The following is a 24,661-nucleotide window of genomic DNA, read 5'->3' as shown; positions in this document are numbered from 1 at the left end:
TGAAAAGGTTCATCTTATCCCTCAAATTAATGTTATGTAATTTAAATAAGGTTAAAATAGTAAAATGTATTATTTTATCCCTATTCCTATCCTGCATACCAAACATTGAATAATAATTCCGGACTATCATATTTTATCCTTATCCCAGTCATTTATCCTTATCCATATCTCAACCTTTATCTTTATTCTTATCCTTATCCCAATAAAATACCAAACGCCCCGCAAGTATACTGTATAACTGAATGTCAATTAGTTTTATAACATTTTAAAATAATTGATTAGGTCATTAAAGTATGCCTTTCACAATTGTAATAAAATTCGATTCAATTAGTTTATATTTAAGTTCCGATTATTGGTACGGTAAAAAAGTTTAGCTAACAACTCAAATCAAACATTAGTATATTATATCAAAATATGTTTGCTCCGATTTTTAATATATGTCATTTAAGGTTTTTACCAAAATAAAAAAATATAATTAGACTATTACTAATTTATTTTTAATATTTTGTTTACGATTCTATTTTCTACCAAAATTACTTTTTTTTCTTAATTTTTATGTTTTAATTATAATTATTTGTATTATATATGAAAAAAAATTATAATTATACCAATTAAGGTTGGTTTGAGTGGTTAAGGATTTCAAATCACTTAAACTGCTCTCGAGTTCGAAGGTTGAAATAGAACTAAATTAATAAATGAAGGTTGAAATGCTCAATAAAACAAATACATGGATTAAAATAGATATTTGCCAAACATATATAGCAATCTTCAATAGACCAAATTGTCCTGATAGATTTCCATGGCTGACAGACGTTATCCACTTCAAATTTCACACAGCCAATCCAGCAGAAAACAAATCAAAGCCACCCAAAGAAGAAACCAGAAAAATGTCATAGAAAACCACAATACATCTCTTCTTTTTTTCCGCCATTGCTGATCTCTTTCCCTCTTCCTTTATTTCTCTCCCATGGAAACCTTACTTTCTTCTCCTTCCGTATCCCCTCTCTTCAACCCTAAACCTTCCTTCTCAAAAATCCATTTACCAATTTCATTGCAACCAAGACAAAACTCATTCTCCGTAACCAAGACCATCAATTGTACCCTAAAGAAACCATCGCCAAACTGGGTGAGTCAAGCACAGCAAGGCCTAGCAGCACTAGCCCTCTCTCTAGCTCTCAATTTTAGCCCACTATTGTACACTGGAAATGCAATTGCGTCTGAATTTGATGTTCTAAATGAAGGGCCACCAAAGGATTCTTATGTAGTTGATGATGCTGGTGTGCTTAGTCGAGTGACGAAAACTGATTTGAGGAATCTGTTATCAGATTTGGAGTCTAGGAAGAAGTTGAGAATCAATTTCATCACTGTTCGAAAACTCACTGTAAGTCGTCTTCAAGGTGTTTGATAAATTGCTTCATAGATAGAACATTGTGCTAAATTATCACTTCAAGTTGTCTTCAAGGTGTTTGATAAATTGCTTCATAGATAGAACATTGTGCTAAATTATCACTTCGAGTTGTCTTCAAGGTGTTTGATAAATTGCTTCATAGATAGAACATTGTGCTAAATGATCACTGTAAGTTGTCTTCAAGGTGTTTGATAAATTGCTTCATAGGTAGAAACATTTTGCTAAATTAGGGATTTGGTTGCAGAGTAAAGCTGATGCTTTTGAGTATGCGGATCAAGTACTGGAGAAGTGGTATCCATCAGTTGAAGAAGGGAATAATAAGGGGATTGTTGTGCTTGTAACTAGTCAGAAGGAAGGAGCAGTAACAGGAGGGCCTGCATTTGTTCAAGCAGTTGGTGAAACTGTTCTGGATTCTACTGTTGCTGAAAATCTTCCTGGTAAGTAATTGCTTGCTAGTTTCAAATAATTTGTCTTACCAGCACTATATGATCTCCTGGAGGTGTAGCCTGTGTTGCTCGGAAACTCTTCTTCGTTAGATTTAGAGTTTCCACCTTTCGTGTCCGTTTGGTTTGTTTTCCGTTTTCGTTATGATTTCCTAGCTAATTTTTCTTACAAATAACCTTTTCCAGTATCAGTATCAGTTTCTGTTTCGTTTTCCGTTTCCGTTTTCGTTTCCATATAACATACCTATGTAGCTGAAATGATTAAATCATGATGGTTAGATTTATAGACTGCTAACAGTAATTGAAGCGTAGAGTGTAGAGAAAGTGCATCACTTTGACTGGTTATCTTCAATTTATTTCCCGGGTGAAATTCTAGAAAGTGAAACCACCTGCATCTAGGTGTTATATGATCTATATGCTCAATATGAGGATAAATTACATCCATAGCTATTGAACTTTACTCATTTTCGCAGTATAATCACTCCCTAACTTTAAAACATAACATAAAAGTCACTCAACTTTATACTTTCTAACATTATGGTTGTTAAACTTTAACCAACGCTTTTAAAATAAAAAATTCCAAGAATTGATGATATTCTAAGCAGCTTTAGTTTGTCAAAATTTTCGTTTTAAGACCATTTAGGTGTTGTTTGGTTAGAAGAGAAAAAATGATTTTTTAAAGAGAGCTCAAGCAACAGTGATTTTGGAAAATAAAAAATGTAATTTGCTGTTAAATATCGTTCTAAACAACTTTTATTCTTGAACATTTCTATTTTGAGGTCGTTAACGGTCATTTTGAGGCGTTAGTTAAAGTTCGGTGGTCATAATGTTAGAAAGTGTAAAGTTGAGTGGCTTCTATGTTACGTTTTAAAGTTTAGTGGCCCTACCATAAAAATGAGTAAATTTTAGTGGCCATGATTGTAATTTACCCCTCAATATGATTATATAAATCATATATGATATAAATGATACTCAAATGATAGTTGCCTGTATGAATGGTGTTGGTATATCTGGAAATTGAAAGCTCTGCCTGCATCTTGTTGGTAAGAGCTGTTTTAAGCTTCTGAAAAGGTTTGTAAATTACACTCATGGCCACTGACTTTGCTTTCTTTAACGGTATGGCCTTCAAAACTTAATATAAAAAGTATTCAACTTTACACTTTTAATACACGTGGCCACTCAACTTTAACTAAATCCTCAAAATGAAACCACAATTTTTATTTTCCAAATTCACAATTTGTAGAGCTCTCTTTACAAATTCACCCTCTCTCCTAACCAAACACTTAAATGACCTTAAAACAAAAATATTAAATAATTAAAGTTGCTTAGCATATAATTAATTTTTAGAATTTTTTATTTTGAGACTGTCAATGGTCACTTTGAGACATTGAGTGGCCACGGGTGTTGAAAAATGTAAAGTTGAGTTACTTTTATGTTAAGTTTTGAATCAGTGGTCATACTGTTAAAACAAGAAAAGTTCAGTGGCCATGGGTGTAATTTATCCAAGGTTTGAGGGTGGAAGAAAACCTTTGCACTATTGCTACTAAACAAATTATAAGTTTAAGTTAGTCCAACAGGTTAGTTCGATTTCTTTTCACCAGTATGGTACTTTGGTTGGTCTCTTAATTTTACAAGTTTTGTATGCCTCACTGGTGGTATCAGGCCCGGCACTGGGCATAGACAAAAGTTCCACTGCCTAGGGTCCAGTGCTAAAAGGGCACATAAAAAAATTAAGGTAAGGGTTCAAATAATATGAAATTTTAAGTCTAAAATTAGTTTATCGTTTATTGGAATATATATTTTAAACTTTACGTATAACTTTTTTTTTTATTCAAGGAGTTTATATCTTTTATTTCGTCTAGAACCCGTAAATTGTCAGACCGGTCCTAGGTGGTGTATATTCAATATGGTCTAGTAAGTACACAGGCGGAGCCAGAGGGGGCGGGGAGGGTCGGCCAACCCTCCGGCCCGTCGGAACACCCTTGAGGAATATTGGTTCAGTCCCGAGAAGCCCCCAAGATAGTTAAAATTAGTACTTATAATATAGGATGTGATTATATAACATAAAATTAAATTTGCATAGTTGGTCTTAGTGGTAATTAAAGGCATCTACACAACTAATTGATCCCATGTTTGAATCTCCCTCTCTTCAATTTTTATCCCATTTTAATTTTTTCCCATAAACCTCATTCTCCTTTAAAAATGTCAATATTTTTTTTTCCCTTAAACCTCATTCTCATTAAAAAAAATGTCAATATTATTACATAATTTAATTATTTTTTTTCATTATTTTTTTTTTTTTTTTTTTTTTTTTTTTGGCGGCCCGGTCGCATTACGCGTCCCCGCTGAGCGAGGGTCCGGGGAGGGGTCCCACCACAAGGGTGTATTGGGGGCAAGCCTTCCCTTGCCAATTTAATTGGCAAGAGGCCGCTCCTAAGACTCGAACCCGTGACCTCTGGTCACACGGCAACAACGTTTTTCATTATTATTATTAATTAATTAATTTTAATTTTTTCTTTAATCAAAATTTCAATTTAAATATTCAATTTATAAAGAGTAATAAACTTGTTTAGGGGTTTTAATTTAGGAAATTAACATTCAACTTATAAAATATTAAATATGTCTACACACTTTTCTGTTAAAATCAGCCCCTACAATTGTGGAGTCCGGGCTCTGCCACTGAGTAAGTAGCTATGGAGATTTCCACTCTGAAGAAACTCAAAAAGAGAAGAAGATAACAATGAAATCTTATTAATGAATCTGACTTAAGATTTACAGAAGTTTACTAGCTCCTATTTATAGAAGCATACATGCGCTCTGTTATAGGAAAAATAAAACTGCCACATCACAATTCTGTTATAACGGAATTGTGATTTTCCCGCCAACATTAAACTTGCACATTCTTCAGTTTGCTCACTTGTACACGTGGCAATACACTTCAACATGCTTGGCCCATTAGTGTTTCCCAATTCTCTTTCATGAGCTGCAAACGCTCTTCCATTCTTTTAGAAATGTTAAGTTAGAGGTAGCAATTTCTAAAGCAATAACATGATTATAAAGACACTCGAATGACATGACATGATTGACACTATTATCAAATTTTTTTATACTATGTATAATCACATGGAACATATAGATAACATAACACGATTTTGATATGATAATCCAAATTGTCATTTGTTTTGAGATTGCCTATGTATTTTTTTTTTTTTTTTTTTATATGGTTGATGTGTGTCATCTTGAACTAATATAATTAAATGGCTAAAAATATCATTCTAATTTTCGTGGATTGACCTCCCCCCAGCTTTTCATTTCAACATATTAAGCTCTCTGATCTTTTATATTTTGTCTCATTAAGCCTCTAATGACTGAAAAATTCAGCTTTAACATAATAATCTGTTAACAAAGGTTATTCATTTCATTTGCATTCGAAATTTATATTTTTAACAGTTCAAACGTAGTTTTTATATGTGTGATGGGCTACAGATTAACTCTAAAAATCTTATTCCGCACTGTAAAAAAATACAATTTTAAACTCAAATGAAACAAATATGCTCTTTTAACTAAATCAGATGTTGACAATAACTAAAGGGCGGCCCGGTCGCATTACGCGTCCCCGCTGAGCGAGGGTCCGGGGAGGGGTCCCACCACAAGGGTGTATTGGGGGCAAGCCTTCCCTTGCCAATTTAATTGGCAAGAGGCCGCTCCTAAGACTCGAACCCGTGACCTCAGGTCACACGGCAACAACGTTTTACCGTTGCGCCAAGGCTCGCCCTCAGATGTTGACAATAACTAATTTGGTAAAATACTTAATGTGACAAAAATAAATGATTGGAATGGTTCCTGTGTTAGAAATAAAAATTAGGTGCTCAATCCACTAAAATCTGAATGATAAGGAGCCTCGGGATGAATTAAGGGTCAATTTGCCCCTAAAGTTGGAGTCTCTCTTATTAAAGGGCCAAATCGAAGTTTAGGTATTAACTTAGGTCTGAAGTTGGCAATATTTGATAATAGCCCAAATACAATCAATTTCAATACCTAAAAATTTGTCAAATTTGAACTAATTTGCCAAATATTGCCAACTTCAAGATTGAGTTGGTACCTAAACTTTGATTTAGGCTAAACTGAACCTGTTTACCAACTCTAGGGGCAAATCGACCCTTAAATAAGGAAGCTAATTTATTTTAACTAAATATACCAAGCTGAAGGGCTAAATCGATACTCAAATTTTTTTGGGGGCAAATTGACCCTATGAATCCGGAAGATCAAATTGACCCTTTTTCTGAGATTAGATAGGCAGTCTTGTTGACTAGGAGTGGCAATTTTAGGGTTTGTCAAAATTGCATTAGCTTTAGCTCATATATATGTTTCATACGATTATATATGATAGTAGTGTCAGAAATTGTCACCCCTACATCTAAATGTAAATGGTTTTGAAATGCAGTATTGGCAACAGAAGAGAGGTACAATGAAGCAGTTATATCAAGTGCCAATAGACTAGTAGCTGCCATTGATGGACTTCCAGATCCTGGTGGTCCAAAGTTCAAGGAAAATAAGAGAGACTCCAACTATAGAACCAGGGAAGAGACAGATGAAAAGAGGGGACAATTCACACTGGTTGTTGGAGGTCTGTTGGTCATTGCTTTTGTTGTTCCAATGGCACAATACTATGCTTATGTTTCTAAGAAATAAATTATTATTATATTATATTATACCATCCTTTTTTGTTACCATCTAATTAATATAGTTGTACAAATGTTAATCTTGAAACTGCCCATTCAGAAGTCAGATGAGTACCCTTCAATCAGAGGATAACTACAGATTTTTCAGTTTGTAATTTACGAATGTGTATTGAAAAATTGGCCTCATCTTATCTGCTCATTCTTGATTGCCCTGAAATTTGGAGAAAATGACTCCGAACTTACTTAAAAAACATATTAGTCTCTTGAATTTGTTTAAAATTTAAAGTGTTACGCAAGCTTCAACTTGCTCAAATCAACCCTTATTCTGTATTCAGCCTTTTGGGACAAAGCAATCAAATCCCAACCGTTTAAAATGACAAGTAATGTTCACCTTTAGTAGAAATTATAGTCTAATTTTTTTCTTTATTTGCAAGTAAATACTGATGAAAATTATCAACAAACTAAAATTTATATGTAAGTACCTAAAATTTATCGGTAATTATCGCAAGATTTTCTGGAAAAAAAAATCTTTAATCTTGAGAAAGGGGAAAATTAGACTAGTGTTACTATAATTTGGGTGAACATGGTATCTATCATTTTGAAGGACAGGGTTAAATTACTTCCAAAAAACCTTAAAGGTCAAAAGCTGGACCTTATCCAAAAAAGGTAAACAGATGTTCTCCATAGGAGTGTTAATTTCACAAAAACACATTTTATATAAAAGAAAAACTGATGACATGATTATTATTTTTGTTGCATTTTTTTTTTTTTTCATTTGTCATATATAATTATGTGAAAGATATAACGCAACAACTCATTTGTACACCCTAATTCACTGAGAAAAAACTCATATTGCATTAATTGTAAATTATGCAACCAAGGCATACCAAATTGTTGAAATGGCAAGATTTTGAATTAGCTTCCAGTCACCAGTTACAGCACATTAGAGGCATTAACGTTATTAATACATTGTGAATTGCAATTAATTTTCATCAATCAAACAAATTAGAGAAGAAATGAATGAAATAAATACAGCACATAAGCATATAATAATCAAATTAGAACTTGATACCGAGAAGGAATGGCATTTTATCTGAGAAAGGTGGATCAGAATATTTTCCAGTGAGAATCTGTGATGAAACATACTGATTTGCAGCCTCAGTATAATGAATTCCATCCCAATTCACATACTCAGTACTGTCATTGCATGCTTTAACTGTTACTGTGCTACCATTCACTACTTTCGTTTGGCCACATCCAATCCGGGTGTCATAGTTAAATGGCGGTCCGCCGTAGCCACAACAAGCCATTATTGGCTGTTCAAATCCTGCAACATTATGTTCACACAAATCAAAATTTCTAGCACAATTGGATTGCTAGATATGGTGAAGCAGAAGAGGTGATTTCTTACTAACCGTATCGAGAATAGTTTGCGATAAGATTCGATTTTATTGTGTAGATATCAACATATGTTACATTTGAATCTGCATATTGACCTTGTAGCTTTGTGCAGAGAGCATGAAGTTGAAGATTGAAAAGTTTAGCTGCTTGATTATGCCCACTTACACATCCTAGCTCATCAAGCTTTGATGGATCAGTTCCGAATTTCGCGACATTCTGAGTTATGCATCCAAGAGGACCTGTGTTGTGTATCCAGAAATTTCTTGCTCCTTGATCATACAATCTCTATAATGAAGCAAACCCATTTTATGAATAAAGCAAGATTTGGTGTTTTCTTCCTTTTAAGATAAGAAACTGACAAGGAAGTATTGTTGAAGCAAACCTTGATTCCATTTTCAAATTCTACCAAAATATTTGGAATTGAAGCAACTATTTGATCGAAAGTTTGCGAGTAAAATGCACCAGCAAGATCATTCTGCCCTATATCAAACATGTATAGTCCCTTCCCAAAATAGTCTTCTGCTGGGAGATACTTATCAAACTTCTTTCCTGAAAATCAGAAAAACCTACCATTACTCTATTAGGCATTAGCTATCTTGCACGGAAACTGTTATTTTTGAAACATAGCCTTCAAACAGATAAAGAAACGGAAATGGGTATGAAACGCTATTGAAGAGTAGTTTTTGTGCAACATAGGGCATTAGCATTAGATTTTGGTACTGAAACCCCTTAAATGTTATCAAGGAACAAGCATGTCAATCAAGTTTTCAACAAATCACACACCTTTGGCTGCCAATTCGAGAGCTCGGGCTTTGAAACGAAGGAACTGATTCACTTGAATTCCTATTGAGAAAGGGCTAACAGATGATGCAGTAGCTGGAAGAATTTTAGATCCTGCAGCTGCAAAGTTGCAACCTCTTCGAAAATTCGGCAACCCAAGTGACTCCAAATATGGATTTAGGAAGGGCAGATCCATTGCATCCACTACAACCATATTCAAATATGATTAAAACTTCTATAAAAAGAACAAAAAAAAGCATACCCGATACTTGAAAACAGAGGAAACAGATATATATAGAGCCTAAATATTAGACAATCATAAGGAGATATTTACAGAGAAAATCAATAGTAAGTCGTCCATCACAGTATCTTCCAGATGGTTTCTGAAAGTAAAATTGGCCATAAGGAGGGTTGATGGTTTCAATGCCAGCAGCAATAAGGTTACCAGTATCAGAATTTGAATCCCCAAAGTTGAAAATAGTAGGAAAATTAAAATCTATGGAGTGTGCTAAAGGGAAGAAGATAGAGAGAGATATGAAAGTTAAGATTTTGAGGATAGAGTTTAGGGTTTCCATTAGCAGAGCTAGAGGAAACTTTGATGCTGGAGACTAAATTCAGAAGAAAGAAAAAGATGAGGAAAGGAGATGTAGCTTTCAGTAGGGTGTTAGTTACCAACAGCAAGAAAAAAAAAACGATGGTGGTGGGTCATTTGATTACAATGTAAGTTTTGCTTACATTAAGATTATTTGAAATGGGCATATGGCAACCAAGAAAGCAACATCTTTTTGTTTGGAAATGACTTTTGTCCTTGCATATTATCAAATAATATAAAAACTAGCTAATAGCAAACAAAAAGTTGTCAAAAGGCAAAACACTTTTTTTCTCCAAAATTTAGTTCTTTTTTATTTTAGTTAAAAAAAAACACCATTTAGAGCCACCTTATATTTTCGATCGTTATTAGTTTTTCAATTTTTCACATTCAGCTCTTATCAATTATAATTATAGGCATCGAATCCATAGCTAACTAGAAAATAAGCTATAAATATCAAAATTAATTAAATTACATAACTTATTTTATTTATATTGAAAATTACATTCTTACAACTTGAAAGAATTAATGTCAAAATTGACTCTAAAGTTATAGTGAGAATCAATTTAGTCCCAACTGAATTTTAAGTAATTAAGTTGATAGATTAGCTCAAATTTAGATAGTAAAACCGACTGTCTTTAGACTAATTTGTCAAAATCCAAAGATTATTTTAATATCTAAAGTTCAATTTGAACTAAATTAATCATAACTATCAATTTTATTTTTACCTTAATTTCAGAAGAGTTTATTTTTATAGTTTTTGTTCTAAAATCACACCGTACATGTAAAAATATCTTCCAGAATTATTAAAAGATCATATATTCAATGGATAAAATTTGAAAAAGATTTAAAAATTCCTTTTTAATTGCGTTCTCTTATATAATGATAGTAATAAATAATTTGTTACTGAATAAATAATAAATCAATTAAATTATAAAATAAATGTAATGAAATGATGACCTTAAAATAAAGGGATTCCATTAAAAAAATCAAGAGAATGGCAATTTCTTTTGAGATAAAATAGTATTGGTAGAAACTTTACTTAGAAAATCAACAATGAGACGGCCATCACAGTATCTCCCAGATGGAGTTTTGAAGTAATTTTGTCCATTGGGTGGGTCAATGAGGAACCCAAGGCCAGCAGCAAGGTCACCTGTGTCGGAGTTGGAATCACCAAAGTTGAAAACTGCTGGATAATCAAAATTTATTGTGTCTGCAATACATGGGAGGATGTATATTAGGGTGACAATTTGGAAAATAGATGTCTTGGCATCCATTCCTAATTTAGTTTATTTACCAAATCCTAACTCAAGAAGGCATGAAATGATGAAAGGCAGATGAGGGTTTTTATGCACATGTTACTGAATGTTTGCTTACAAATATAGAAAGGAAGAATGAGAACCAAAAGCTAAGTTTTTCATTAGCTTGATTAAAATCGCATCTTAACCCTATCCTTGTATCAATGAAGTGACTAGCACTAACTAAATTACCAACCAACGATCCATTGGGAAAAGATCTATATTTTATTTAAACATGATTGAAGGGCCAATTTTGATGTAAAAATTAATACAGAGGTAGTGCACAAGAGAGTGGGTCACAAACCTGAGCTCCACAATGCAAGCAAGGAGTTGAAATTTCCCTTCCACGAATGGCATACGTTTGGTCTCCAGTTTACTCCAAATAGTTCTCTTGTGTGCACGCACAAAGACTACAGCTAATTTTGTCAAGCTGCAAGACTTAAGATTTCAGGTCATCTAATTGGGACAGCCAATCTAAAAATATACTTATATTGTCTTCCCTTCTGAAGCTATTCAATCTCATTCTCAGCACCAATGGACAGGACAACTAGAAAAAACAAAAAGAAAATTGCATTCATATAGATAAATTAAGATGCATGCAGCCATAAATAAAAAGAATAAAAAGAAAAGGTTTGTCTACTATATAACTGCTGATTCTGCTGAGTGAGAATCATATCTTTTTGAAGTGTCATTCTCTCTTAACTGGATTGATCAACTAATGATCCTCAAAAAAATTTAACATCAATCACGAATTCCCAGTTTTGTCAATTTGTCAACAAACATGAATCATAACACAGCAAAACACTTCCTAAGTGAATTGATTCAGTGCTTGTAAAAACAGGACATTCAATATTACAGATGGTCATTCCTTGTTTTCTGAATGGAATACCATATCTATTTCATATCATTCAAAAAGTTATGTTAGCTCTTGCAGAATTAGTAACTTGTGTTGAATCGTCTTCCAAGGCCTTAATGACAACCCTTTGCAGGTGCAAGTCACCTTTCCAGAATAGTATACTTTCAATTTAACAACTGAGGCAGAGGCCGTAATCCTATGCATGATATAAAGAATCTTATAGTGTCTGAAATCTTTTGCAGCACACTTGCATTTTCTCCAGCCCCCTTCGGCTCAGCATTAGCAGCTGCTATTCTGGCCTTAAGAACCTTGTTCTCACTTTTAACCTGCAAAATCATCCAAAATTCTCTATGTTCATTTTAACTGTCCATTCAAATATAAGGTCAAGGAAGATTCATCTCCTCTTGAACTTAAGCCAACCTGTGTAAACATATGATAAACTAATTCCACAAGTGAAATAATTTCTGAATTTGCCGTTTATGAACGTTTTCAGAAAAATAAAATGTACATCGCATGTTGCAGAAGAAAAACAAATTAGTCGATGTCAAGCTTTATCAATTTTCGCTTTTAAATGTTTTTAGCTTATGAGAATGGTATTGGTGGCCAGAAAGCGCCTAAGGAGAGGTGATAACTAGAAATCACAAGCCATTTCGAATAGTCCCTATGATACTTTTGCTTACCTCATCAAGGTTAATTACAAGCTCTTCTAAAGCCTGTTGCAATGAGGAAATTGTTCGTACAGTAACATCTTCACAAGCTGATTCCAAATCTTCAACTGAATTAGGATGAAATAATATCCCCTCCAGTATGAATAACTCTTCTAGTAACTCAATATCTTCATCGTCTAATCTCTCCCTCAACTGCATATGTATATAATATATATATATATATTTAATATTGAGGAGAAAATTTTGAACCAATAATATGACAACTTAAAAGAGTCTCACCCTATTTAGAATCCTCTCACATGCTTCATCTTTAGTCAGAGCATCATCCTTGTGCTTCTTGAAAACTTTGGCTTCACTACTATTAACAATAGGTGATGTCTTTATATGTTTTGCCCTGCCAAAATGCCAAGTCCAAAAATGTGGAAGTGTCATGAAAAGACTTCAGAATGTCAAACTCAAAGCGCAAAAGGACTTGACAATTACAAAGCTCCTGTAATTACTTCGAATTTAAATTGATGATAGAAAGAATTATTGGACAAGGGACTTGAGACTGAATACTTTCATCTAAAGGAATCATCAAAGCATTTTTCCAACTCTCAGATAGCAAAAAGAGACTAGAGAATATCCTGGTGAGCTCTATCACACATTGTTTACACTTTATCAGCTCTAGTTTTATCTTCCCTGTAGAAGAAAAGCAAGTTGGATTTGCATACCTTGCACCAAAGCGAAGAGTGGACAGAGTTTCTGCCGCATTTGAAGAGCTAGGTGAGCAACAACACAATAATCCAGTCCTAGAGTTCCCTCCCTGAAGATGGGAAATTTAAGATGTTCATAAAAAATTCGTTTAAGAAAGCATGGCAATATGGATTTAATTAGGAAAAACTAACAAGAGCGTCTTGTAGAATCCGAGTAAGCTTGGAATCGCGATAAGGTATATGACTTGCTTTGGTAGGACTACTAGTTAGAGCATTTATTACATTGCCCAAGGCTGACAGAGATTTGTTGATAGTCTTTGCTTCCTCGAGAACTTTTCCCTCAGCTCCAGTTTTCTCTACTTTCTCAGACCCTGCTAAGTCCACAAGAATTACTTTCCCAGTTTTAACCCTGCCAAGTGCCAACAGAAAGTCAAAAACTTCAAAGACAAATTCACTTGTGACCATCCGAGGATCAGGAACGGATATTAGTACCTCTTATCGGCCAGCTCTTGTTGAACTGTAAATATGTAGATACAATGACTTCTACTGCTTGCCATGTTCATTTCTATCCATGTTAAGTGTCTAGAAAAATGAAAATTCTGATAAAATTGGAACTGTACTTTCCAAGAAAAGTATGGTATAACAGTGGATGGCATGTTTACACAATGACTTTCTTTAATGCAAAGAATACTAAGAAGAAACATGAGTCAACTTTTTCACAAAAAAAAGAAAAGCGGATACGAGTCTCTCCCACTGCTCTGTTAACTATGCCACTCTACAATACGAAATTGCACATCAGAAGTTGGACCATATATACAAAGAAGACAAAAGTCATCTGGAGTGTCTTACATATAAGCTTTGTAACGCTTCACCTGGGTTCGAAATAGAGATCTGGAAGAGGAAAAGTTAAAAGAAGTCACAAGCCATTAAAAATAGTCATAATTTTGTAAATGTCTCAGTTGGTCACAGTCAGAAGATTCCATTTCTTCTTGCTCAGTAACTAGTTCACGTATCTTGAAAACAAGAGTACCGTGTGTCCAGATTATTGTTTATTCACTGTCGTTGTTGGTTCAACAAATCATTTAGTTCCCTATGCGGTAATTTTTAAATCTGAACCCTGATAGTAGCCTTTCAGCTTTTTCATGAATAGAGCATTAAAGAAATACTTCCAGTTTATATCTATTACATAAAATAAAATAGGAAAAAACTAACAGCCTGACAATTATCTCAATGGATCACTGCCAAGACTTAGGGAATGCATCTAGAAATAAGCTCACCTCTGTTACTCCAGATAGCAAAATTCCTTGTGTTTTGCTTTCCTTAATCAATATTTTGTCTTTTGTTAAATCAAGAAGATCCCTGCAAGACAGAAAGCAGTGACATTATTCTATCTATGTCTGCATAAAATAGAGCACCTTTGCAAATTTAATGGACCACTTCTTCATCATGGTTGTGGTCGTCTAGGAACAAACATATTAGAAGATGTGCACAAAGAAATCAAAATATTGTAAGAGATATGGCGCCTGCAAACCTGACTTTCTCCATGTAGATTTCTACCTAAAAAGCAGCCAAAAAAATTGGAAATAATAAATGTGACTAATAATCATAAAGATACAACCAATATTGGAAAGCGAGTGTGTCTCAGTACCATTGACAACTTGATTGTATACTTGACTGATGAATCAGAAGAATTTATACAATTGAATAGTCCATCTACTACTCGCGGAAGTAATCCTTTCTTGAGCTCATCAGATTCCAGGACGCTAGGTCCCTGGTCAACATGTTGAAATTCACGATGTTTAATGTACATATTATAGGCAAACTCTTGAGTCATATTTATGAGATCTTCGTTACAACCTCCATGCTGAAGGTCTTCCCTGCTCCAGTCTGTTAATAAATGCACAAAAATTGCGAACAAATTAGCATAGTCATGATAGCAATATGAGAGACAAATGCCTCAATCTTTGTGTATGTGATGACCCTTGAATTAGGATTTTTTTATATATGTCTGCCCGAAATACAATTCATTGTCAATTAGAAGCCTTCTAAGCTGAAGCTCAAGGCTTAAGGTAAGCTTCCAAGCCAGGGCCTAGTAGCCTACTAAGCCTATACGAGTTATTTATTTGATTATCACCAAAATCAATCTTCCTTATTGATTAATTCAATTGATTGTACACAAACTATCCCGCATATTAGTCTAATCTAATTATTCATTGATGACATGAACGAGAAAAATATTTCTAGTTTGGAACAGGCCCAGCCTGATATAAGCACTTGAAAAGAAACACAAAATCCAATCCTCAACTATCTGAAAGTTGTTGTAACAGATTCATCACATATCTCTATGGGAATTTAATGTTAGAAACCAAAACATTAACATGTATCCCCAGAAGAAATTTTCTACTCGAGCTAACCTGTCCATAAGTGATGATTGTCCCATTAATCGCATTAAGGGCATCTGCTCCATATACACATTAAAACAAAACATAAGAATAGCAGAAATCTGGAAACAGAAATGACGCAAGACAATTTTATAGCCTGAATTCACTTCAAAATTCGAAAGTATTTTCTAAGACAGACCTCCAACATCACAATCGAGGAGAAAAATTGTAAAAAAGTTTTGAATCAGACCTCGAACAATAGGGAGAGCTAGAAATTGATAAACATCATCTTGCGCAGAGTTCTCATAGAAAACCTTATCAAAACTGAAGGATAATTCTTCTTCTTTCTCATCCTGTTGAAGATCAATGTAAATAGCCTAAATGATAAATAAATTCCAAGTGTGAATCTGTCTAGGAAAAGAGACATAGTATTTTGATAAAAATAAAAAGTAATTGTTGAGAAATTACCTTGAAAATGAAAGTTTCAGTATCCATACTGCAAATGCAAACAGCATCGCCGTAGTCTCTTTTCTCTTTGGAGCTCAGAGGTCTGAAGCGACAACAAACCGTCATAGTTGACATTGCTCCTCCTCGATATGCAGACAATCTGTTCGAAATTTGCAACAAAATTATATAAAATAGATCCTAATAAATTGAATAGAGAATAGAATCACGTTCTCCGACTCCAAGTCTCCAACTGAAAAATAATATCGAAATTAGAGGCGTTGATTATTTGCTTCACACAAGAGCAAAATGGAGGTTGAAGTAAGATGAATTAACATTCAATTCCCTCAAGAAACATACTATTATGACGATCGAGAACCTTTTGGCTCTCTGTTTGGTAGTTCGGTTATCTAGTAAAAGGAAGAAAAAATTAAGGAAAATCTTAGTGGAAGTGCAAGTGCAATATGCAATATTGAATAATGAGATAAAATCGCCGACTGCGCTGTAACCGTAGATTTAACATCAAAAGGATGGAAGAAATATAACGTATTCGTGATTTGAAAATTGATGAGAAATTTGCCTTACTTTTTCTGGGGAAGCAAACAGATAAGAGAAACGAAACTCGCACTTTTTGTGAATGTTCCAATTGGCGGGAACGAGAAGCGTAAAAATGACACCAGGCGGTTCACGCGCTTAGCTGTGTTAATTTTTCTTTTTCTTTTTAATAATACCGTTTGTTTGCACGTTTAATCTGTTGGGCTGTTTTTTGGGTTCAATAACGTCTGAGAGTTTCAATTAGAGGTCAAATTAGTCTTTCAAATTGGTAATCATATTGAATCTTAGAGTATCAAGGACTCGTTTGTTTCGTGTAACATAGAGAAATAGTTCTCACGTTTGAATCATTTTTTTTTATAATAACTATTCAATGGATTCTCTATTTCTTAATTTCTATACTTATTCTTTAGTTTATAGAAGGAATAACTATTTCTAACATTTTTTTAACCTAAAAATAAGTTTCATATATAAATGGAATTGGCATATATCTCTATCAGGCGATGACTAAAGCGATAAAAGAAAGGGAACGTACGGTGGCTAAATCGACGGCAAGGCTGGGCGGCGGAGGCGGCCGGTCGTCGCAGGGGAGGTCGGATCGCACGGAGGGGATGGCGAGGGCGTCGGATCTCGCGCCGGATGGTGAAGGGGATGAGGGTTTGGGCGGTTCTCCAAGGAGGAGGCGGGAGCACGGGGTGCGGCTGCGTGATCGATCCAGGGAGAGGGGGCGGCCGGGGCTCCAGGGGGGTGAAGGGCCGGATCCGACAGGAGAGACCATCGGCGAGGGGGTTAAGGAAGTTACCGGATCTGGGATTGAGCCTGGGGATGATGGGCGTTTGGGAGAGTCTTCGTCGGGGCTGCGGAATCCGTCCATGGCCGCGCAGGCCGTGCTTGCCATGCGGGCTTCGCTGCCAGCGCCTGGCTCTTCCACGAGGCAGATCGCGCAGGCCGCCCTTGCCGAGCAGGCCGCCCTTGCCGCGCAAGCCATTCGGGCCCCGCAGGACGCGCAAACTAATTTCGTTTCGCATGCCGCGCAATCCGCGCAGGTTGTGCATGTCGTGCAGGCCGAGCAGGCCGCGGGAAAACCAATTTCGGGCCCTGCTTCCGGGGAGTTGGGCAATCTGCGCCCAGGGGATGGTGCAAATGAGGGACTTGTTGCCATAGGGATACCGGCAGTTTCTATGGAAGGTCAAGTTAGGGATCGGGCTTTGGCCCCCTGCCCTAGTGTTATCCCGGTGTAGACACCGAGTCGGAGGACCTGTGACGAAAACCTGTAACAAGACGGTTGAAGCGGTTGGTTCCGGAAGTTTGTAAAAGCAAAAATATATAATAAAGAGGGAAGAAGTTAGTGGGAGTCGCGGTCGTCAAGTGGACGGCTCGCAAGTGCTCAGCGACGTGGTGCGAGCGCCTAGCGGCAGCCGACGCGTGTCCGACGACAGTTGGACGCACGCCCGGCAGCGCGGGGCGCACGCTCGACGTCCGCTGGGCGCACACGCCCGGCAGCGCGGAGCGCGCGCTCGACGACCGATGGGCGCGCGCGCCCGACAGCGCGGGACACACGCCCGGCGGCCGCTGGACGAGCGCCCAGCGACGTTGGGCGGACGCCCAACGCTCGTTGGGCGAACGCCCAACCGAGGTTGGGCGTCCGCCCAACCAGCCTTGGGCGACGCCCAATTTTATTTGGGCGTCGCCCATATTTTTCCGGGACACGTGCCTATTTAAGGCACGGATCCCCATGCAATGGGGGAGGATTTTTTTGGAGACCTTCTCACTCTAAGACATTTTTTAGAGAGAGAGAGTTATTTTTTTGGGAAAAAACATTTTTTTTCCTAAAAATTCCGAATTTCCTAAAAGTTAAAATTTTACCAAAAATACAAAAACACCGGAAAAGCACGATTCGTGGAATCAACCGACTTCGACTGTCAGATACCGATCTTGAGGTATTATCCGAGGACTAGACTCGTTTTATTTTATTTATTTTATTTATTTTATTTATTTATTTTTATGTTATAATTTTATTTATTTAGTTATTTATTTATTTATCACGTTTTATTTAATTTTTCGTATTTATTTAATTTTCGTCTCGTATTAGATAAACGTTCGGTTTTGTTTTAAAATAAAAACCTCGTTTTAATATCCCAATACGAACCGTGATCCGATTCAAAGGTAGTTCGGAATTAATAAAGACGTTGTAATTATAAGTTTTAAAAATATTTCAAAATAACATTTTAAAATAAAAACGTCGTTTTAGGAACCTCCGTTATAGACTATGATCTATTTTTGGTAGCTCGGAAGTCCAAAACGATAGAATAGATCTAATCTAAAGCTTTTGAATAAATCTGGAAAGTTGTGGACTGTTTCTGTAATTTTACATTTTCTGTCACTAAAGGCTGTTTACCGACGGATTTTCCGTCGGTAAAGCTGCTGGAATCTTAAATACCCATTTTTTTGAGTCTTTTTCTTATCTTTTTGGCATTTCTTCTTAAGTATATCTCTATTTAATTATGTAAAATGCTTGATAAATATATTTTTTGGTTTATATAATTATTATCTACATATTATATGTATATTCGTGATATGTTAGAAATTTAATTTATATTGATTTGGTTTTGTAAATTATATAAGTATATATGTATAGTTTTTGTGACTTTTGGGGTGATTAATTGGTTTTTGAGTTATGATGTAAATATTGTTTTTGAATCAAAGGTTATTTTCTTATTTATGAACTTGCCTCATCATTTTTACATGTTTTGATTATAATATATCATACTTAGTGTTATTTTCATTATTATACATATACTTACCTATACTATAGGGTATTCTTTGCTTGGTTTTCAAAGTTATATGTATATCATTATTTTTATCTAAAAATATATATATGTATATATGTACATATTCTTCCTTATTCTTTTTGGCATTTGGGGACATGGTTTTAAATTGGTTTTCAATTGAGGAATTTTGATTTAATTGGTTCATTGTTGTAATTATGATAATGTTAAAGGTTAATTAAGTGAAAAGAGGAAAGTAAAATCACAAAAGAGAGTTTAATTTGCTTATTTAAATTTAAAGTTTTTTGGATATTCCTAAAGTGTAAATAACGTTTTCTTGACATTTCTAAACCATTTCTTAAAACATCATGTTTTAAAACCTTAATTCGTTCCAACGACGGATTAAGCGAACCTTGTAATTAAAATTGCTTTTAATTGTAAATAATGGAGTTTTTGAATTGTTTTCCTAACTAAATGGTTTTTGAACAAAATAAATTGACTTGTATGCTTAACCACGTTTTCTTATTAAGGCTTTTATCTCAACATTTTCAAACGCTCGAGTCGTTCCAACGGCGATTCGAGTGAACGTCATTAAACGGGGTTTTGAAACGTACCTAAATCGTTCCAACGGCGATTAAGGTACGAACCATGTAAATAAACTCGTTTTTGGGAAGTGAGCTTAGTTTAGAGTTAGTATGTAATACGAAGCATAAATCACATTGTAAACAAATCAATTCTTTCTTCTCTCCCTCTCTCTCTCTTATGTATTTTGAACTGATGTAAATGGGTGATTCTTTACCAAAATGGCTTTCCATAATATATGCTCAAAACGGTTTTCAAAACGAGAAAGAAAAGGTTTCAAATGAATTTTAAACTTAAAGAAATATGCGATTAGTCCGTTATCGCCTAACACGCTGAGTAGGAGGCCGGTGGTTCATAACCGGGCGATGTCGGGGTGCCTAGTAGCCTTTATCCGGAAAGGAACTAGCCTTCTCGGCTCGTACCTAAGTTTCCCGAACCCTCACCGGTCTCCCGCAAGAGATCGGTGTTCATTTTCCCATTCGTGGGTGGCGACTCTTCCATACTCCGAGCTCCGGTCCTGCCGAGCAGCTTGATTCCACGATTGGTTGCTTTCGGCGCCAATCACCGCTTACGTCGCCATGAGGTGTCCACCCCCCGGTCCGCCCGGGAGATTAGGCCGCGGCACCTCGTCTAACACCCGGGCCAGAAACAAATTACGAATTCAATGGATAATCGTGTTTTTAAGAATGATTGGGCAAATTCCTCCTGGAGGGATAAAGTGTTGGGGGTGGTTGAGGAGGAACCCATGATGGAGGAGGACACTATCGAGGATGAGTCTGAGGATTTCTTTTCCGACTCCGATATTGAGGATGGAGAACCAGAGGACCCGCTGTGTCCTAGGATCCGTCTTTCATCTGAAGACAAACGCGTCCTAAGATCTAAGTGGAAATTGGCGTTAATTGTCACTGTTCTGGGGAAAAGGATTAGCTTCAATTATTTTGCCCAGAGGATCCAGGCTCAATGGGCGAAGAAAGGAAAGGTCACCATTACAGACCTTGAAAATGACTATTATGTCATTAAATTTACAAGGGCTGAGGATTTCAATGCTGTTGTTAATGGTGGACCTTATATTATCTCCTATCATGTTTTGGCGCTGAGACCATGGGTCCCAAATTTCAATCCTCATGATTGCTCTGTAAACAGGATCCTTACTTGGGTTAGGTTCCCAGGCTTACCTATTGAATACTACAGTGATAGATTCTCGAATAAGATTGGTAGCCTTGTTGGGAAAGTCCACCATGTTGATAAGACTACCGTTGGGGCGGTAAGGGGCAAGTTTGCCAGGGTTTGTATTGACATTGATCTCGCTAAGCCTCTTCTGTCCAAATTATGTGTTCAGAATAAGGTCTTTCATATTGAATATGAAGGTATACACAATATCTGCTATGAGTGTGGTATGTTTGGCCATACCTTTGATGGATGTCCTAAAAAGAGGAAGGTGGTGGAGGAGATGGTGGAACCTGTCATAGGCAGAGCTGAGGAGAGTCAAGGTGAAGGAAGGAATTTTGGCCCATGGATGCTTGCCAAAAGGTCGGTTAGAAGGAAGCCACGTGCTAATGCTGCTAGGAGTCATTCTCCAGATATCAGTAAAGAGATGACATCTCTCCATATTGCTCCTGAGATCAAGGTCATGCCCCCTGATATCAAGAGGGGTGGTGATGCTGGTGTGGATTCAGCATCTGGTTCGGGGTCAAGGTTCGGTGTCTTGTCTATGGAGGAAGGACAGGACTCGGATCCTTCCAATGAGCATATGGATTTAAGCATGACAGGACTGGAATCGGCCGAGCCTGCCTCCATTATGGGTGATTCTATTAATCCTCTCTTTGTCTCTAAAGCTGATGCCAAAGGGAGTTCCCAGACATTCCTCTCAGCAGGGAAAGTGTTGAATAATGAGGTTAGTAATTTGAATCCTCTTGTTGATGTTACAATTGGAAAAGCTATGGGAATTAATAAGTTGAATATGAAGAAACCCAAAGCTAAACCTAAAAAGAACCATAATGGGTTGGATTCTTGGGATAAAAGGGGGCCTTCTGGTACCTTTTCTAGGCTCTCTGGAGCCCCGAACAAATACCTGATCTAGGGTATGGGCTTGTGTCAGCAGTCTTCCTTTCTGATGGACTTTTTTGTTTGGAATGTTAGAGGTGCGGCGAGCAAGGCAACCCGCATCCATGTTAATGATCTTATTAAACAATTTAATCCTTCTGGTTTTGCTCTTCTAGAGACCAAGGTTAGTGGTTCCAAAGCAGATGAGGTGGTTAGAAAGTTTAAGAATTGAAGTTGTGTCAGATCGGAGGCTACTGGTCGGGCAGGGGGGATTTGGCTCTTTTGGAAGCCAGGTCAAGTCAATATTGACATTGTTAGTATGGACAGTCAATTCATCTATAGTAAGGTGTGTTACCCTGGTAATAAACCTTTCTTTGTCACCTTTGTTTATGCCGATCCTGTTTTGACTAACCGGAGAAGGCTGTGGGAGATCCTGCACTCTATTAGTTCTAGCATGGTGGATGCTTGGTTGGTGGCTGGGGACTTTAATGACATTGCCCTTATGAGTGATCAGAGAGGAGGGGATAATCATTATGTGAACCGGTGCCTTAATCACAAGCAGAGTATGGATTTATACGGGCTGTCGGACCTGGGAGCCGCTGGTCACAAGTTTACCTGGAAAAGGAATAGTGTGTTTGTTCGGTTGGACAAGGTTTACACTAATGTTGCTGCAATCTATAGATTTCCCGAGGTCAATGTGCTTAATCTCCCTTTCCGTCATTCTGACCATTGCCCTATCCTCATTAAGATGGTTAAATGTAATCGGCTTAAAGGGAATAGACCTTTTAGGTATCTTGTTGCTTGGGATTCACATCCCGAGTTTAAGAATTTTGTTAAAAACAATTGGCAACCTCACTCTGATGTTCTCCTTGCCGCTGAGGGGTTCAGGAGGAATGTGGTAGGATGGAATAAAAACATCTTTGGCCACATTATCAGAAGGAAAAACAAACTTTTAAGAAGGATGGAAGGCATTCAACGTTGTTTGGAGGTCTGATTCGACCACAGTCTGAATGGTCATCTTAGATCTCTCCAGAACGAGTTGGAAGCAGTGCTTAGACAGGAAGAGCTTCTTTGGTTCCAGAAATCTAGGAAGGCTTGGATAAAGGACGGGGACCGGAACACCAGGTTCTTCCACCTTTCAACGATTATTAGGAGACAGAGGAATAGGATCGATGCTATCAAAGACTCCAATGGTGATTGGACATTTGAGGAGGAAGACATTCGACGCCTTGCCCTTGATTTCTACAAAGACCTTTTTAAAGAGGTAGCGGTGGACTTGAAGAGTGCCCACTCTAGGATCTCCTTTCCTAGGTTGGGGGAGGATGCTATTAAGGAAGCTTTCCATCCTATTGACCTGAAAGAAATTGATCTGGCTTTCTCCAGTATCGGTTCTACTAAGGCTCCAGGGATCGATGGTATCCCTGCTAGTTTCTACCATAAACACTGGGATACTGTGAAAGAGGACATTTACAGTTTTGTGTTAGGTGTTTTTGGTGGTTCTAATGATATTAGGCTGGTTAATAAAACCCTCCTAGTTCTGATCCCTAAAGTTGATAAGCCTTCCTCCTTTCTTCAGATGAGGCCTATCAGTCTTTGCAATGTGCTGTACAAAGCTATCGCTAAGATTGTGGCTAATAGAATCCGGCGGATCCTTCCGGATATTATAAGCCAGAATCAAGGGAGCTTTGTTCCTGGCAGGCAAATGATGGATAATGTTGTTATTGCCCAGGAGGTGGTCCATTCCATGAAGATGAAGAAAGGTAGGAAAGGGATCGTGGCTCTCAAACTGGATCTGGAGAAAGCTTATGATCGACTAAACTGGAGCTTTTTTCTGGATAGTTTGATGAAAGCTGGTATCCCGGAGAACAGGAGGAAATTAATTGAGAATTGCATCTCCTCTCCTGTTTTCCAGGTTATGATCAATGGAGACATGTCTGATGAGTTCTCTCCCTTCAGGGGAATTCGCCAAGGAGATCCTATGAGCCCCTTCCTTTTTGTTATTGCTATGGAAAGACTGTCGCACCTGATCCAAGAGGCGGTGAGCAATGGGATTCTCTTCCATGTTTCCATCAACAAACATTGTCCTCCTATTACCCATTTGTTCTTCGCTGATGATGTGATGCTTTTCATGAAAGGTAATGAGGAGCAAATTAGTGTGGTGATGGATATCCTTAATTGCTTCTGTGAGGCTTCTGGCCAGAAGATTAATATCCAAAAATCTCGGATGCTTTGTTCTAAGAACATGGACAATGGCTTGTGCAGAAGGCTTAGTGATCTCTCCGGCATCCCCCTGACTCACTCTTTGGGGAAGTATCTTGGGGTCCCTCTTCACAGCGACAGGGTCTCCAAAGCCTCTTTTAAAGATACGTTGGACAAAACTAACAGTTTGTGTGCTAGTTGGAAAGCTAATTCTCTTTCCCTAGCAGGCCGTCTTACTTTAATCCAGTTTGTCAACTGCGCGGCTCCGAACCATATCATGCAAGCCTGTAGACTCCCTGAGCCGGTTCTCAACGAGCTTGATAAGATTAACCGGCGTTTCCTTTGGGGAGAGTTTGGAGAAGGGAAAAAGATTCACCTGGTCCCTTGGAAGGAGGTCTGCCAGCCAAAAAGGCAGGGGAGGTCTTGGTATAAGGCAAGCTAAGGACAACAATAAAGTCCTTTTAATGAAGCTTCTCTGGAGAATGTGGCAATGTCCATCCTCTCTGTGGGTTCGTCTTCTCTGTGGCAAGTATCGGAAAGACAAAATTTTTGGTGGCCCTAAGGAGAGAGTTGTCAGCTGTTCCTTCCTCTGGAAAGGGCTTAGCGCTGTGTTTGCTGAGTTCTGCACGGGGATTGGCCTGGAGGTGGGTAATGGTAAGTCCATTAGTTTCTGGTATGACACTTGGATTGGTGACAAACCGCTCATAGAAGTGTGTAGATCCCCCCCGCCTAGTAACATCCATCACTGGAAAGTTGCCGATGTGGTGGACTCGGAGGGAGACTGGATCTGGTCTAAGTTTGACACCTTCTTTAGCCTGGAGACCCTCTTTAGAATTAGAGGAGTGAAGATTAGTAATCAAGAGGAAGATAAG

The 24,661-nt window shown here is 37.2% G+C and overlaps 3 protein-coding genes across 6 annotated transcripts; 1 reads left to right on the top strand and 2 right to left on the bottom strand.

Moving 5' to 3' along the window:
• Positions 1-827: 827 nt before the first annotated feature.
• LOC136206641 (UPF0603 protein At1g54780, chloroplastic) lies at positions 828-6,732 on the top strand. Its single transcript, XM_065997788.1, has 3 exons — positions 828-1,381; positions 1,653-1,845; positions 6,296-6,732. The coding sequence occupies exons 1-3, from the start codon at positions 968-970 to the stop codon at positions 6,541-6,543; spliced, it is 855 nt and encodes a 284-aa protein (XP_065853860.1). The 5' UTR covers positions 828-967; the 3' UTR covers positions 6,544-6,732.
• Positions 6,733-7,369: 637 nt separating this feature from the next.
• Positions 7,370-10,618, bottom strand: LOC136206620 (GDSL esterase/lipase At1g54790-like). 2 transcript variants are annotated; one of them, XM_065997755.1, is made up of 5 exons: positions 10,346-10,618; positions 8,718-8,918; positions 8,317-8,483; positions 7,949-8,219; positions 7,370-7,860 (listed from the first exon to the last, which is right to left on the bottom strand). In XM_065997755.1, exons 1-5 carry the CDS (start codon positions 10,578-10,580, stop codon positions 7,592-7,594), a joined length of 1,143 nt encoding a protein of 380 aa, XP_065853827.1. In that variant the 5' UTR covers positions 10,581-10,618; the 3' UTR covers positions 7,370-7,591. The 2 variants fall into 2 exon arrangements, with proteins under 2 accessions (XP_065853827.1, XP_065853826.1); XM_065997754.1 differs by lacking the exon at positions 10,346-10,618 and adding an exon at positions 9,049-9,425.
• Positions 10,619-11,221: 603 nt separating this feature from the next.
• LOC136206619 (kinesin-like protein KIN-1) lies at positions 11,222-16,350 on the bottom strand. Of its 3 annotated transcripts, none has more exons than XM_065997751.1 (16): positions 16,231-16,350; positions 15,670-15,808; positions 15,452-15,554; positions 15,235-15,278; positions 14,678-14,707; positions 14,469-14,591; positions 14,352-14,377; positions 14,098-14,179; positions 13,670-13,711; positions 13,562-13,595; positions 13,313-13,385; positions 13,013-13,229; positions 12,839-12,930; positions 12,405-12,519; positions 12,138-12,317; positions 11,222-11,783 (listed from the first exon to the last, which is right to left on the bottom strand). In XM_065997751.1, the coding sequence occupies exons 2-16, from the start codon at positions 15,781-15,783 to the stop codon at positions 11,622-11,624; spliced, it is 1,437 nt and encodes a 478-aa protein (XP_065853823.1). In that variant the 5' UTR covers positions 15,784-15,808; positions 16,231-16,350; the 3' UTR covers positions 11,222-11,621. The 3 variants fall into 3 exon arrangements, with proteins under 3 accessions (XP_065853823.1, XP_065853824.1, XP_065853825.1); XM_065997752.1 differs by lacking the exon at positions 16,231-16,350 and adding an exon at positions 16,006-16,213; XM_065997753.1 differs by lacking the exons at positions 13,313-13,385; positions 13,562-13,595; positions 16,231-16,350 and having other exon boundaries at positions 13,013-13,191; positions 13,693-13,711; positions 15,670-16,213.
• Between the last annotated feature and the right edge of the window lie 8,311 nt (positions 16,351-24,661).

The sequence above is a fragment of the Euphorbia lathyris genome, chromosome 9 (genome assembly GCF_963576675.1).
Source record: "Euphorbia lathyris chromosome 9, ddEupLath1.1, whole genome shotgun sequence".
In the NCBI taxonomy this organism is placed as follows: Eukaryota; Viridiplantae; Streptophyta; class Magnoliopsida; order Malpighiales; family Euphorbiaceae; genus Euphorbia; species Euphorbia lathyris.
Note: the sequence above shows the minus strand (reverse complement) of the source record. Positions and strands in the feature narration are given on the sequence as shown.